Raw genomic sequence first — 15,070 nt, forward strand, 5'->3', positions numbered from 1 at the left:
CAACATAAGAGTAAGCTGTCAAGCTAATTGAAAGCTCTGTGCTCATGAATGAGACTTGCTGACTGGTGGCCTTCATAGTAGGGCAGTTAGGTGCAGTTGCTATTGGGGTTATGGAACTTGTTGCTGAAACTCATCATTTTCTCCAGAAAAGACCCTCCTGATTCCTGACTGACGGGTGTGGATATAAGGCCATCTGTCAGCATTTTGGAGCTAGATGAGGGAAGAGATTTCATTATACAGAATAATTTTCCCATTTTTAGTCCCATACATCATTCTGCCCTTCTTTATGCCCAATGTCCCTAAATCCAGAATTTCTCTTATTTAAATTGTCCAATCTCTTGTTGAGGTGGGGAAGGGGTAGTTGCCTGATCACACTGAGGGGGTATCATTCAGTAAGCACTTTCTGTCCCTACCTCATGCCTGCCACCATGTTATATCCTATCCTCCCCATTTTCTTTGTCTGGTTAGTCTCAGCCAGCCTTCCATGCCTGGCTGGAGTCAAGGTTGCCTTTTCAGCCTTAGCCTAGGCAGGCTGTCCTGGAATGCATGTGGTTCTTTCAGTGCCTCAGAAGTTACATTACTTCTGTGCAAAGTCCCTCAGGAACTTCACTGTTTTAAAAAAAAGATTCCAAAGAGTTAATATGACATGCAAGATTATCACAGCACTGGCCCCATACCCATTTTTTTAAGTACCTAGAAAGGTTATTCCAGGCAAAGTTGTGTTCCCAGAGGCTGGTATTTGTTGTTGCCAAAGACCACAGCAGATAGTATATAGCACCAGGGTAAACAAAGTTGAGTGGAGAAAATACTCCTTTGTGGTTCAACAAGATGTTATTTACTGCCAAATTATAATCAGAAGTCTGATTGGTAAGCACAGAGTCAGAACAAAAGGAATTTATTTTACGTAAACTTGTCTCAGTCATCAGGCTACAACTGTACCTGCCAAAAGCTGTGCATGTTATTCGATCAGATACTTGAGTCAGCTTGACGAGGTCCCTTCTTCCTGGAGCATCTGTTTCATTTGACTTGAATTGGGTGGTTGAGAGGATCCTTTCTAACCCCGAGATTCTGTGAATCTGATGGGCTTTTTATCTACATTACGGAGTTCTTTGTTTTTCCATGAAGTTTCACGTTTCTTTCTGCAATTGAAGATGGAATAGAATTGCCACTACTACTTGCACATGTGTGCTGCTTCAGAGCCTGGAGCCTTCTGGGACTTGATAAGGTAAAGCTGCTAAGCACGTAACAGCACAGTTTCCCCATCTGGCCTCTCTGATACCAGCCAACTCCCCATTTGGGGGAAGCTAGAGTCAGTCTTTCAGCTTGCGGTAGGTGTAACTGTTCACAGTTCTAGTGTCATGGACTGCTGCTAAGAAATTCTTTTTCTGTGTATCATAGAATGAGAACTACATAGGACCAATATGAGAAAAAGGCATATTCTGCTTAGAGCAAATTGGTTTTGGTCTTTTTTCAGGGAAAGTAATAATCACAGTCAAGTTAGAGAGCTATATGAATGGGTACCAAGCACTGACCTGTCATGGACTTTCTTCCTGCAGGGTTCCCAACAAGTAACAGAAATACCTTTGACAACTGTTGTGACCTTTGTGGACATTACCCAGAAGCCAGAGCCTCCAAGGGGCCAACCTAGAATAGACTGGAAACTGCCATTCGACTTCTTTTTTCCCTTCAAAGTGGCATTCAGCAGAGGAGTAGACTCTCAGAAAGGCTCAGCTTCTCCCATCCTTATCCTGTGTCTCTTAGTACTTGGAGTTCTCAAGCTAGAAACCAAGTGAAACAAGAAGAATCAGATTTTAATTTTCCCTGTGGGAAGTTCTGAGACAGCCTACTTATCTTGGCTAAATAGGTCCATACCTGCTCATGACCAGAGGTGAGTATTTTAAGATAACAGAGGACCTAACTGAAGGAATGTTTGTATGTGAAAGAAGGGATTTTTCAAAAAGCAATAAAAATATCTTCTTTGTCATGGCTGTCTGCTTAGGACTCTGCAGACCACCAAGTACACATTAGGTTCTTCTCAAGCTAGGAAGAACACAAAGAGCCCTTCCTGCAGCCCTTCAGGTTGTGTTATGCCTCACTAAAGTTTTGCAAGATCTTCATCCATCTGCTTACAGGCACAGTTAGACCCAGCATAGAAAGGAACATGCTCCTGCTGTCCTCCGGATGAACTTGGGAATAGATGCCCTCTGGACTTAAGAGGAGCTGACTATTGGGAACAGAAAACTGCTGGCTAAGGATTTCATCTGGCTTCTCCCCACTCCCTTGGGCCACACTCTGCTGGAGCATGAGTGAGGAGAGCAGTTCTTTCTAGTCAGTTTCCAAAATGAATGTGGAATCCCAGCCTCCCCTTTTTACTAGCAAATGATCCTACCAGTCATTTCTGTATTTTTCCTCCCTTCCATTGTGGTGAGAGAAATAAAACTGATTGAGAGCTTTGTTGTACTAATTCCAGCAGCACACAGAAGCTGACGTGATCACCTCATGATTATCTATGTGCATGAGGCTTAAAAAGAGGGGGAAAAAAACCTTTCATACATAGCACAATAGCATTCAAATCTAAGTACTTGGGTTCTTTTCCTGGGATTGGAGCTAAATATAGCAGGATAGGTAAGATTGGGAGGGAGCGTGGAAAGGTGGAGGTGATACCAGGAGCCAGAGGGTTGGGAGCCTAAAGTGACTGTAGTAGAAACACTGAATGGGCAAAATAGGTGCTAAGATGGGGAGTAACATGGGAGCTCATTATATGAGGACTTGAAAGCTAGGCAGAGAGAACTGGGAGATCGTCTGTTTTTTTCCACAGCGTATTAATTATCTGAATCTAGAACTGCCTTTTAATAAAACATACACTTAGTTGTAATAAATTCTACTTCATGAGCAGAAAATGCTAATTGTAAAAGCCATCTCTGACGGGTTTATCATTTTGCCTGCTCCAAAGTACCCTGAAAGTAACCTACCTCCCTGGAAGAAAGTGGCAAGGTTCTTGTAGCAGTTACTACCAAACGAGGAGGAAGTGCTTCTGTACAGGGGAGATTCTGCACAGGGGGAGTTGGGACCTGGGAAGCTGATGGCATGGTTCCCACTAGAGTCCATTATGTAGATTTTAATGTGAATTCAGCAACCCTGCCTCCAAAGAGGCCTGTACCAAAACAGACCACAAAGCTACTATTTAGGGTCTCCAGTTTGAGCTTCTTAAAGGGGAATAAACTTATGTGACAATTAACCCTATATTACGGCGTAGGAGACATCTAATTTACTCCCAACAGCCTACAAGTCCTTAGAATCTGGTCCCTCTATTTCTTCATTTACATGCTTATTCCCATGCCCGGGTGCTATGAAACTATTCTATGCCTCTACCAAAAAAATTTAAATATAACTCATACACCATAAGTCACCCTTTTAAAGTATACAATTCAGTGGTTTTTAATATATTCAGATTTATGTAACCATCACCACTAATTCCAGAACATTTTCATCACCCTAAGAAGAAAGCCCGTACTGATTGGCAGTCACTTCCCATTTCCCCTTTCCCCTGAGTTCCTAGCAGTTACTAATCTATTTTGTCTCCATATAAATTTGCCTGTTCTGGACGTCTCATATAAATGGAATCCTACAATATGTGACCTTTTGTGTCTGTACTTCTTTTACTTAGCATAATATTTTCAAGGTTCCTGTTGTAGCATAGATGAATAAAACTCCAGTGTATAATTACACCACATTTTATTTATTCATCACTTGATGGACATTTGGGTTGTTCCTACTTTTTGGAAGTTATGATTAATGCTGCTTTGAACATTCATGTACAAGCTTTTCTGTGGACTTAGGATTTTTATTATTTTGAGTATATACCTAGGAGTGGAATTTCTGGGTAATATGGTAACTCTGTATTTAACTTGTTGAAAAACTGCCGAAGTACTTTCCAAAGTGGAAATCCCACCAGTAGTGTGTGAGTATTCCAATTCTCCACATCTTTGCCAACACCTGTTATTGTCTTTCTTATTTTAGCCATCCTAGGGGGTGTGCAGTGGCATCTCATGTGCTCTACCATGCCCTTTTAAACCCCAGAAATCAGCATATCTGTTCTTCCAAGATAGGAATACCTCAAGTGTTCTCTTCCTCTCTACCTCTCTGCTAATTTCATTAGCTTGTAAACCAAGTTTCCATTACAAGACTACTTAATATACCTTAAATAAGATTTTATGGTTATCTCTAGTCACTCTCCTTGTAATAGACCTCCAATACATTTTTTAAACCATCTATAGAACAATGCAGTCTTCTTAGTTCCCTCCCTTTTATCTATACAGGTTATCAGCTCTTTGACTTACTGCACAAAAGGTCTGTATTGTAACCATGTATTCAATTTAAGGAACAAGTTTTATTGTAAAGGGGTATGTACAATTTGGATAGAATGAAATTGAAATCCTAGGCAGACATTGCAGGTGTGGAGAAACAAGTACTCTCAAAAGCTTTTTGGGGAATTATAAACTGGTAGAAACTTGGAGAGAAGGGCAGATAACTATTTGGTAATATATATCAAAAGCCTTAAAAATGTTCATAAACTTTGTTCCAACAATTCCACTTATTGGACATTTTCAAGGAGGGAAAAATATCCAACAGTGGAGAAGTAAATATAATATATCCATAAATTGCAATGTTGTACAACCACTGAAAATTGAGTAGACTTACCTTAATTACAATATGATCTATTTTTAAGTGAACACAACAGACTACAAAGTAGGGCATATTCTGTGATCTCATTTTTTTTAAACAAAAGCTATACATGTATACTTAGGCAAACAAAAAAGTCTAGAAAGCTAGCATGTCAAAATGCAGATTTTTAAAAAAATAAATGCATTCGTGATTTTTATAATGAGAGAAAATAAAAGTATATTTTGAAGAAAATATATGCTCTCCAAAAGGAACCTCCCTGTTTAGTGTATGTAAGAATGTTCTATATTTATGAGTAACTTCCCTTTTCTATTGATAGATTTATTTGGGATTCTCGGCCTGTCTTTGGAATCAGGGGTTCTGAAATGCCAGTCACATCATAATCTTCTGTGGTACTTTATAAAAATACTGATTTCTGGGCCCTACCCCTAGAGATTCTGGTTCACTGGTGGGAAAAGGAGATTCTAAGAATCTGTATGTTTAAAAGGCTTTCCTGGTACTTCTGATGTGCAGCCTGGGTTGCAAAACTACAAAGTGATGTTGCATAGTGTGGCTGAAATGGATTTCATTGAAAGCATCTGTCCTGTCATTGCCAACTCATGTGATATGTCCATCAGCCTAGCCTACTGCCTTTTCTCTAAGAATTCCCATCATTCAGAGTTCTGCCAAGGGTGGGCCCAGCCTCCAGGCTCACGTTACCTGCATGATCCTGCCTCTCCTTGCCACAGCTGACCAGTCCAAAAGTGGAGTCCTGGACCAAGTTAGGCCAGTAAGATTTTTCTCTCCTAGGACTTTGGAACTGGGACTAAGACGGGAAGTCAATCAGGAGCCAGCACTAACTAAGGATATTTGAGGGCTGAGGAAGCCATTTTCCACCAAGTGTTCACTGATGAAGAGCCTACCTTAAAAGGGGGAAAGAAAGAAACAGATGTGCAGAGAGAAGTGTAAATAAGACACCCAGAGAGGAAGGGTAGTTTTGGTTCTCAACTTCCAGTGCCTTGTACCCATCTCTCATGAGATTCGGTTTTACCTCTTGCTCTTGGAGACTGTAAGTTACTCCTTCTAGTAAATTGCCTTATTTGAATGTTTATCATCAATCAAAGAACCCGAAACTAAGATAACAAACCAATACTCCATAGCATGTAAAGAAGTAGTCTTCAATCCTGTATTCCTATAGCCCAATTCTAAATAATCCACTTTCTATGTGACTTTCTAGTCATGGCCAGCTCTATTTCCATTTGCTGAAACAAAATTTAGGTCCCTCCAATAAAAAAAAAAAATCATTTTTAAAATCATATGGAGGAAGAATACCATGGCTATTTCCTCTATTTCTGCAGAGGCACAAACTAGCTTATATTTCTGGATTTGGTTTCTCCCAATCCATAGTCACATATCCCACTCCTTTCTCCTCACTGGTGGGGTAGAATATTAATAGTAAAATAGTAATAAAAAATAACAGTAATAAAAAAGAAAATGTACAGTGTTAAAAGATTTCTATATTTGTTCCTCTTAACCCCTATGGAATAGACAATGGCAGTGTTATTAGTCCATTTCTTATTTGAGAAAACTAAACCCAAAGGAATTAAATTCATTCATTTATCAAATATTTATTGTCTATTATGTGCCAGGAACATACTTCTCTACACTCAAGAGCTTATATTCTAGCAGGGAAGGCAGACAAGCAATTACCTAAGGCGATGTGTGGTTTAAGAGAAGAACTAGGAAAGGATTTCCCAAGTGGAGAAGGCCTGTCTCTAATGGCTTTGGCTATCCCCAACAGTTACCACAGTTCATGGTAAGAATCTTAAAAGCTGAAGTACCAGATGAAAGTTACTGGAAAGCACTTTCATTACTTTTGTATCCTCCAGCCTACTTCAAACCCAAAGAGCTGACAACTCAACCCATGTTCAGTGTTCCCATCGTTCACCTCAAAGAACTCCCTTCATCTGTTTCCTAACTTACTATAGTACAACATCACCAGATTTGCAAGTATCCCTCTTCTTCTCTCACCACCATCCCCACCAACTTTGAAGTAGTAAGTGATGTCAGCTCTCCCCACTTTATGCTCCCCATGCCCACTGCTGGAGCCTCCTTTCCAGTCATCATTTCTTACTTGGGCCTTTGCACTAGGCTAAACAGCCTCCCAGCTTCTACCCTTCTTAACTGATTTCAGACACACAAATCTTATCATTGTGCCATTCCAGTACTTTAAAAGTCATGGTTCTCTATCTTTGAGGATGATAAAATTCAAGCTCTTTGGTGTGGCACGGAAATCCTCTTGCAAGGTGGCCCCCCACCAAACACCTCTCCTGTCATGTCCTGCATGCAGCCTCTTCTCATAGGACATCTCATGGCTTTGCTTATTGCATCTTTTCTTCCTCATATGATCCTTCTTCCCATTTCTAGGTGAACGACTTATTTTTTGTCCTTCAAAGCACAATTCAAATGTCTACTCTCTTTTTAAAGCCTTGCCTGAATCCCTGGGCACCCCCTCCTCTAGCATTAATCATATTGCATTGTAATCATTTGCTCACATATCTGTCTCTCCCATAAGGCTGTGAATTCATTTAGGGAAGGGACAATGTCTTCCTCCACATCTAGGGAATGCCTGGCATGTAAAGTAGGCAATGTTAATGAACGAGGAAATGAGTAAGTAGGCCCAGCAATGTTCTCAAGAAGAGGAAGACACTTTGTCACTGACCTCCAGTCAAGTGCTGTGCAGCTCCCCACCCCCACACCTGCTCAGCCCTGCCTGTGCCTATACAAAACGTGCCCTCTGAGGAAAATACAAGTAGGAAAGAGGGAGGAGACAATGAGTTATAATTTTTTTTATTTTTTTTAAATTTTATTTATTTATTTGACAGGGAGAGACACAGCGAGAGAGGGAACACAAGCAGGGGGAGTGGGAGAGGGAGAAGCAGGCTTCCCGCGGAGCAGGGAGCCCGATGCGGGCCTGGACCCCAGGACCCTGGGACCATGACCTGAGCGGAAGGCAGACGCTTAACGACTGAGCCACCAGGCGCCCCTCTGAGTTCTAATTTTAAGGGTGGATCTGCATTCACCTTTGGAATAGTTCCAATTGTCAGGGATTAAATACAACTTTTTTTTTTTAATACAACTATTTTTAAATGCAATACTCTCACCAATGCGCTTGCCGAACAAGAGTTGGGCTGGGACCTTTGGGGAAACCTCCAGACGACTAGGGGGTAAATCATTTTATCGCAGTGACAAAATGTTCGCATTTAAACAGCAGAAATTTGCCGAAATGTGGATTCTGTAAATACAAGTACGTGCAAGTTGCACCAACCTATTTCTGAGGCGCGCCTGGGATATAATGCTCAACACTGACAGACACACCTTATGGCATCTACCAGCAGCTACGGGAGCGAGGCATATTTCCCGCCTCCCTGTGAAGACTGGTGGGGCCCCTGTCCCCTAGCGGGACGTGGATGTGCACCCCGAGATGTCGAGCCCCGCCTCCCGACGTCTGCCCGGGCCTGGGCGGGCGGGGCCCGCCACGTGGAGCGCAGACCAGATTCTCCAAGGCGCCTACGCTGTTGCCGCGACGTAGCTCCGACTCGGCCCTTTGCCCCACGTCAGCAGCGGAGGCTCCGCGGCCTGCGTTTACTCCAACGCCGCTGACGTAACGTCATCTTGCGGGACGTGGACGGAAGAAAAAGGAGAGTAAGCCGGCGCCAGAATCTGCCCGGCGTGGAGTGTGGACCAGGCGGCGGGGCCGGGCAGTGAGGTCTGGCGGCGGCGTGAAGCAGGTACGCGGCGGGGATGGCGGCGGGGATGGCGCGGCGCTGGCGCCTCCGCGGGGGCTGATGGGGCGCGCGGGCCGCGGCGGAGGAAGGGGTGCACGCCGGCCCGCGGGCTACCCAGGGGGCTGCGGGGGCGCCGGCCGGGCGGGAAGCCGGGCCCGCGACTGGGGGGTGGGCTCGCGGCGACCGATGGCGGCTGGCTGGGCGGCCCAGGTCGCCCTGGCCCCCCTTGTGGTCCCATACGCCTGGGCGGGAGGCTCCACGGTCCGAGGGGCTTGGGGCACCTGACCTCCGCGGCCGCCCTTGGTTACTCCCACGTGGAGGAACTGGTCCAGGTGGAGGCCTGAGGGCTCAGCGGACCCCTCTCCGGGAGTCCGGAGTCAGCTTCCAGGGCATCTGCCTCGCTGCTGGTGATGTACCCTGGTTTATAACCGGCCACACGCCGACTCTCGGCGGCCTGTGTGAGTGGTCCCCTGCGCTCCCCCCCCCCCGGGCTTTCGTGACCCTCTTTTTCAAAACCAGGCCCCCAGCAGCGGGGGAGTTCGCTCACGACCGCCCTTTGCAGTGTGGCACACGGTCTGTGAGTAGTACCTCCGTGGCACAGCAGGGAGCACCTAGACTCCCCCGCCCCCCATCATTATCCCCTGCTCTCTGAGGCGGCGAGATTTATCGCACCGTCTTTGCCTTTGGATAGTGAACCATCTACCAAGCCTGTGTTTCTGGGTGAAGTTTGTTGGGACTAAAGTTCAGTTCTTTGACCAAATCAGTAAGATAAAGGCATTCTGTTTAAGACGAGTAAAAGAGGTACTTGAGAAATGGCCTGAGTCAAAACATGGAAACTTTTTTTTAACCGACGGCGCTTGAGTCTAGACGCACACATACCCTTTGCTCCCTGGAATCAGCTGTCTGCTTTTTAAGAGCGTAATAAACTCTGACAGGAGAACCATTCATTGCAGTCAATCAGAGGTGTGGTATAGGGGAGAGGCCAGGAAGGCTTGGTTTCTAGGTCAGTCTTGAACCTAACAAGTTAGTGACCTTGAACATTAAGAGCTTTCACTTATTCTTAGATAAGAGAGAGGTAAGCAATCCATAAGTATATTTCGTGATTATATCCATCAGAGAATATTTATTGAATTCTTATGCCTGTGGCACATCCTGAAGGAAATAAAGAGAAAGTTGTAGGACATCATTAGTGCCTAAAAGAAGCACACCTGACATTTGTTGAGCATCTGTTGTACCCAAGATTCCATGCACTGTCTAATTTAATTCTCACAATAATCCCGAGAGGTTCTTCCTGTTACCGTCCCTTATTTACAAAAGAGGAAACTGAGGCTTTGAAAGATTCAGTAACCTTCCAAAAGGCACACAGCTAGCATAGCAAGCGCAGAGCTGAAACCCCATCTGTCCAACTCCACAGTCCATGTTCCCTCTCCAGTTTACCATGCTGTCAGTGGGAAGTTTATAATCCAGGTGGAAAAAGCAACAGTAACACATAAACCAGTTAAAAGCTAACCTGTAGGATTATATCTAATTTTGAATGCTAGAGCTGCTGAGAAAGTTTTCATGAAGGAGACAGAACTAGAATTTTAGTGTCTCAATTTGATTTTTTTACCCTCTTGGCATTCCTGTTAGAGAATTCATATGTAAATAATTGTTTAGCAACAATTACTGAAGGAGGCATGCCTGGGTGCCTCTGTTGCTTAAGCATCAAGCATCTGCCTTCGGCTCAGGTCATGACCCCGGGGTCCTGGGATCGAGTCCCGCATCCGGCTCCTTGCTCGGCGGGGAGCCTGCTTCTCCCTCTCCCTCTGCTGCTCCCCCTGCTTGTGCACACGTGCTCTTTCTCTCTCTCCTTCTCTCTGACAAATAAATAAAATCCTTAAAAAACAAACAATTACCAAAGGAATTTATATAAGCAGCACACAAAGACCATGGGCTTATGTCCTCCTTAAATGTTATGCAGATAATTTTCTCTTGGGATCTTCCAGACTGTCACAAACTGAAGTCAACAAAGACAGCACTTAACACTTTCTGTTGCCTATTGGATGACATATCTTTTACAGCAGATGTATCCTGCCAATCTCTTCTCTCCCCTTTCTGTGCCTTTGTGCAATATAAATTGAAGAGCCATACATGCCACTCCTTGTTTCTCTTCACTATGGGGCTAATTGCTAGTCTTTTGAGACACATTTAAGAGGGTTGGAATATATTCACCAATCCATAGAGCAAAAGTTAAAAAGAAGCTTGCAGGCAAAGAGGGTGCAGTGTTTTTCTTATCTTGTGAAAACAGCAATGTCCCTGTAGCATGAGAGCTGCAATAATGAATGGCTTATTCTCTGTGCATGTATAGGAGGGAGCCCCCTAACTTTTTGTGAAATAAACTATTCTTTATCTAAAGCCTCAGGTTTGACCCAGGGCCGGAAAATGCCCATAACCACCATATTCGCAGCTCAGGTCTCTAGCCATGTACTCATCCTCTACAGGATATGCCTGTAGTCATTTAAGATGCCAACCATTTGCAGGCATTGCACTCCTTCCAGGCATGCAAGAGTATGCTTTAGATTCCTGTGGGCAGCAAGAAGAAAGATGACAGTAGCCTTTGGCCTTTCCATCCTCTTCTTGTGTCAGCAGGGGTCAAACAGACATTTCAAATATGTGGTTTTCAGAGCTCTTTGGGGAGGTGATAGCAGGAAGGTGGAGATGGCCGCTTATTGGATGTTGGATCTGTTTTTGATTTGTTTGAGACTCCCTAATGGTGTAGGAATTGTAGTGAAGATTTAGTATCCATACAGAAACACCGTACTTTAACTTTTTTTGTCACTCAGAATATTTATAATCCTTAATTGTCATTTGCTTGCATAGAAACTAAGGAGGTTCTAGGAAAGGAAGGATGAGGTGGGACCTGGGAAGGAGCCATTTCTTGTCTCTCTCTTTTCTATATACAGAGCAGGTGGGAGTGTCCCTAATACAAAGGAGTTTGGAGCAGAAGAGTCAAGCTTTTACTCTGAGAGTATGAGGACGTGGAAGAAAATAAAGTTAATTGCCTATTATTTTCATTTTCATCTTTTAAAAATGCGTTCTACAGATACTTTGATCATTGACCACATCGCAGCATGTTGAGTCAAGTCTACTGCTCCGGGTCCCAGCCCTTCCGCCAGCGTCTCCTGCCCTGGGTCCAATCCACAGCCCTCTCCAGATCTCGTATGTACCGTAGGAAACTTAGAAGGATGTGGGAAGTTTGGAAGTGTTTCAAGCAAGGTTTTAAAGGAGAAAAAAACATAATTTGGCAGAATCGGACAAAGACAGTAAGCAAGGAAGCAGCCAGTGGTGAAATGTTCTGAATGTTTGTATTTATCAATAAAGTGAAACTTTTGGAGGTGATAGCTTTATGGCATCAACTGTGGTGATGGTTTCACAGGTGTATACTTACTTACAGAATCATCAAGTTGTACACATTAATTTTGTACAGCTTTTTGTAAGCCTAATTAATTTAAAATTTAAAAATTTTTCAAGTAAGATGTTACCTATATTTGTTTTCCAAGGTTTTTTACAGGCTATTTTTGTTCATTACCTTTTTTTTGTAGTTAGTTTTAATTTTGAGACCATTGTAGATTCATGTGCTATAGTAGGAACTAATACAGAGAGATTCCTTATGCCCTTTACATGTTTTTCCAGTTTCTCAATCCAGATATTGACATTGATATAGTCAAGATAAGAACGTTTCTACTACTACAAGATCCCTCACTTTTCTCTTTTATGGCTGTCCCCCTCTTCCCCATCCCTAGCCCTGGCAACCACTAATCTGTTCTCCATTTCTATAATTTTGTCATTTCAAAAAATGTTATATAAATGAAGTTATACAGTATGTGATCTTTGGGGTTGGGTGTTTTTACTCAACATAATTCCCTGGAGATTCATCCAAGTTGTTGTGTGTATCGGTTGGTTCCTTTTTTTTTTTTTTTTTTTTAAGATTTTATTTATTTATTTGAGAGAGAGAATGAGATAGAGCGTGAGGGGGGGGAGGGTCAGAGGGAGAAGCAGACTCCCCGCGAAGCGGGGAGCCCGATGTGGGACTCGATCCCGGGACTCCAGGATCATGACCTGAGCCGAAGGCAGTCGCTTAACCAACTGAGCCACCCAGGCGCCCTCGGTTGGTTCCTTTTTATTACTGGGTATACCACAGTTAGTGTAACTATTCACCCATTGAAGGGCATCTGGTTGTTTATTTTTTACTGGTATGAATAAGGCTGCTATGAGCATTTGTGTGTAGGATTTTGTGTGGACAAAGTTTGCATTTCTCTGGGATAAATGCCAAAGAAGTTCAGTTGCTGGATCATATGGCAGTTGCATGTTTAGTTATATAAGAAACTACCAAACTGTTTTTGCAGAATGGCTGTACCATTTTACATTCACCCCAGTGGTGTATGAGCAATCCGCTTTCACTTCATCCTCATCAACATTTGATGTTGTCACTCTTTAATTTTAGCCATTGTGATAAGTGTGTAATGATACCTCAGTGTGGTTTTAACTTGCTTTTCCCTAATGGCTAATAATGTTGAACATCTTTTCCTATGCTAGTTGGCCATCTTCATATCCTCTTTAGTGAAATGTCTCTTTCTCATTTTTAATTAGATTGTTTTTTTACCTTTGGATTTTTAGAGTTCTTTCTCTTCTAAATACTAGTCCTTTACAGATATGTGGTTTGAAAGTATTTTCTCCCAATTTATAGCTTATCATTTCATTCCTTTAACAGGATTTTTCACAGAGGAAAGTTTTTTTTTTTGATGACGTCCCATTTATCAATATTTTCTTTCATTGATTGTACATTTGGGGTCAAATCTAAGAGCTTTGTGTAGCCCTACATCCTGAAGATTTCCTCCTATGTTTTTTCTAAAAGTTTTATAGCTTTACATTTTACATTTAAGTGTGTGATCCATTTTGAGTTAATTTTTGTATAAGGTGTAGGGTTTAGGTCAAAATTCATGGTTTTGCCTGTGGACATCTAGTTATTCAGCAGCATTTGTTGAAAGGCTGTGTATCATGTTTTGAGTGGCTGTCTCCTTGATAGCAATTAAATCTTACCAATAGTCTGTCTCCAGACCTTATTGTAAGAGAACTTGCTTATCAACTAATGAAGCTTATCATCATCATCATAATAGAAAAAAATTTCTATTTCCCATTCACATAAAGAATATGAGAAAAGATCAAGGTCTGGAGCCAGGGGCCCTGGGTTTTAAAATTAGCTGTGCTACTTACTTACTAAGTAACTTTAGTGACTTAAAACAACTATAGATTTAAGTAACAATTCTATGTTGGACCCGGCTCAGCTGCACAGTGGTTCTATGTCTGTGTCAGAACTCTTTGGCTCAGGGCTGATTGTTGGGGGCTGGGCGACCTCTGCTGGGATGATGGATCATCTCTGTTCCATGTGGTCTCTCATCCTCCAGCAGACTAAACATGGCTTCTTCATAGGATGCTTTCAGGGTTCCCAAATAGAGCATGCATGGAAGCCACAAGGCCTCTTGAGGCCTAAGCTCAGAATTTATGCAGTGTTACTTCTGCTACATTTTATTAGTTAAAAGAAGTCATAGAGGGGCACCTGGGTGGCTCAGTCGGTTAAGCGGCTGCCTTCGGCTCAGGTCGTGATCCCAGGGTCCTGGGATCGAGCCCCACATCAGGCTCCCTGCTCCGCGGGAGGCCTGCTTCTCCCTCTGCCACTCCCCCTGCTTGTGTTCCCTCTCTCGCTATGTCTCTCTCTGTTGAATAAATAAAATCTTTAAAATAAATAAATAAATAAAATAAAAAAATAAAAGAAGTCATAGGGCTGGCCCAGATTCAAGGGGTGGGAGAACAGATTCTACCTGTTGGTGGAAGAAGCTTCAAAGTATTGTGGCCATTTTTGCAGTCTGGTAATGTTAGCAAGTTACTCAGCTTCTCTGGCCTCAGTTTCCTTATTTATAAAATGAGTCTAATAATAACACCAACTAACTGATACCTAACTCATGAGACTTAAGTCATGAGAATTCAGTATGATGACAGCAATAGTGGACACTTTTTTTTATAATATCAGCTAATACTTATTGAGTGTTTATTTTGTGCCAATTTTTGTTCATGCATCAATTCATTTTATCCCCTACAGCAACCTTATGAGATAGGTAAGGTAACAGCAAATAAGCAGAAGGATTGAGATTCCAACCCAGATAGTCTAGCTCCAGAACCTACACCTGTCCTTTTGTATATCCTCTGCCTCTGTAAAAGATGTGTGAATACCTAACACAGCTCTTAGTATATAGTAAGTATTCAGTATTTTTATTGTTATTATTGTTTATTCTTATTAGTCTAATTCACAGAAAGAGGTACTTTCTGATCTTTTCTCTAGATTTTTCAATTTTTGTATCCAGATTTCTCTAGATTCTGGAGCCCTAGAAAGGCCAAGGAGAAAGCATATACATATAAACACAGAAGAAAATGGAAGGCCAGGAAGGGAGATAGAAATCCTGTCAGGGTCCTCTCTTGTTCAGGCCTGGAACACAGGCTCATTGATTGCTGAGCATAAGGACTCTGATGCTGAAAAGGTAACAGACTTCTCCCTTGGAGTACGGTGCATGGCATTTTTGAGGAAT

General features: G+C 42.7%; 2 protein-coding genes across 8 annotated transcripts in view; both read left to right on the forward strand.

The window, feature by feature from the left end:
• Positions 1-11,633, forward strand: part of TCTN3 (tectonic family member 3) — a 34,790-nt gene extending 23,157 nt beyond the window's left edge. For 2 of the 6 annotated variants that reach the window (XM_036111648.2, XM_036111651.2), the window contains exon 14: positions 1,557-2,449. In XM_036111648.2, the coding sequence (XP_035967541.1) occupies positions 1,557-1,793 (237 nt within the window). In that variant the 3' untranslated portion in view covers positions 1,794-2,449. Of the gene's footprint in view, positions 1-919; positions 1,004-1,125; positions 1,226-1,556; positions 2,450-11,532 lie in introns of those variants that run through there. The other 4 variants (XR_004923353.2, XR_013449668.1, XM_036111650.2 and 1 more) reach the window with 4 other exon arrangements.
• Positions 11,533-15,070, forward strand: part of ALDH18A1 (aldehyde dehydrogenase 18 family member A1) — a 35,275-nt gene continuing 31,737 nt past the window's right edge. For both annotated transcript variants that reach the window (XM_036111646.2, XM_036111647.2), the window contains exon 1: positions 11,533-11,648. In XM_036111646.2, the coding sequence (XP_035967539.1) occupies positions 11,561-11,648 (88 nt within the window). In that variant the 5' untranslated portion in view covers positions 11,533-11,560. The remainder of the gene's footprint in view (positions 11,649-15,070) is intronic.

This window comes from Halichoerus grypus, chromosome 7 (assembly GCF_964656455.1).
Source record: "Halichoerus grypus chromosome 7, mHalGry1.hap1.1, whole genome shotgun sequence".
NCBI classification, from domain to species: Eukaryota; Metazoa; Chordata; class Mammalia; order Carnivora; family Phocidae; genus Halichoerus; species Halichoerus grypus.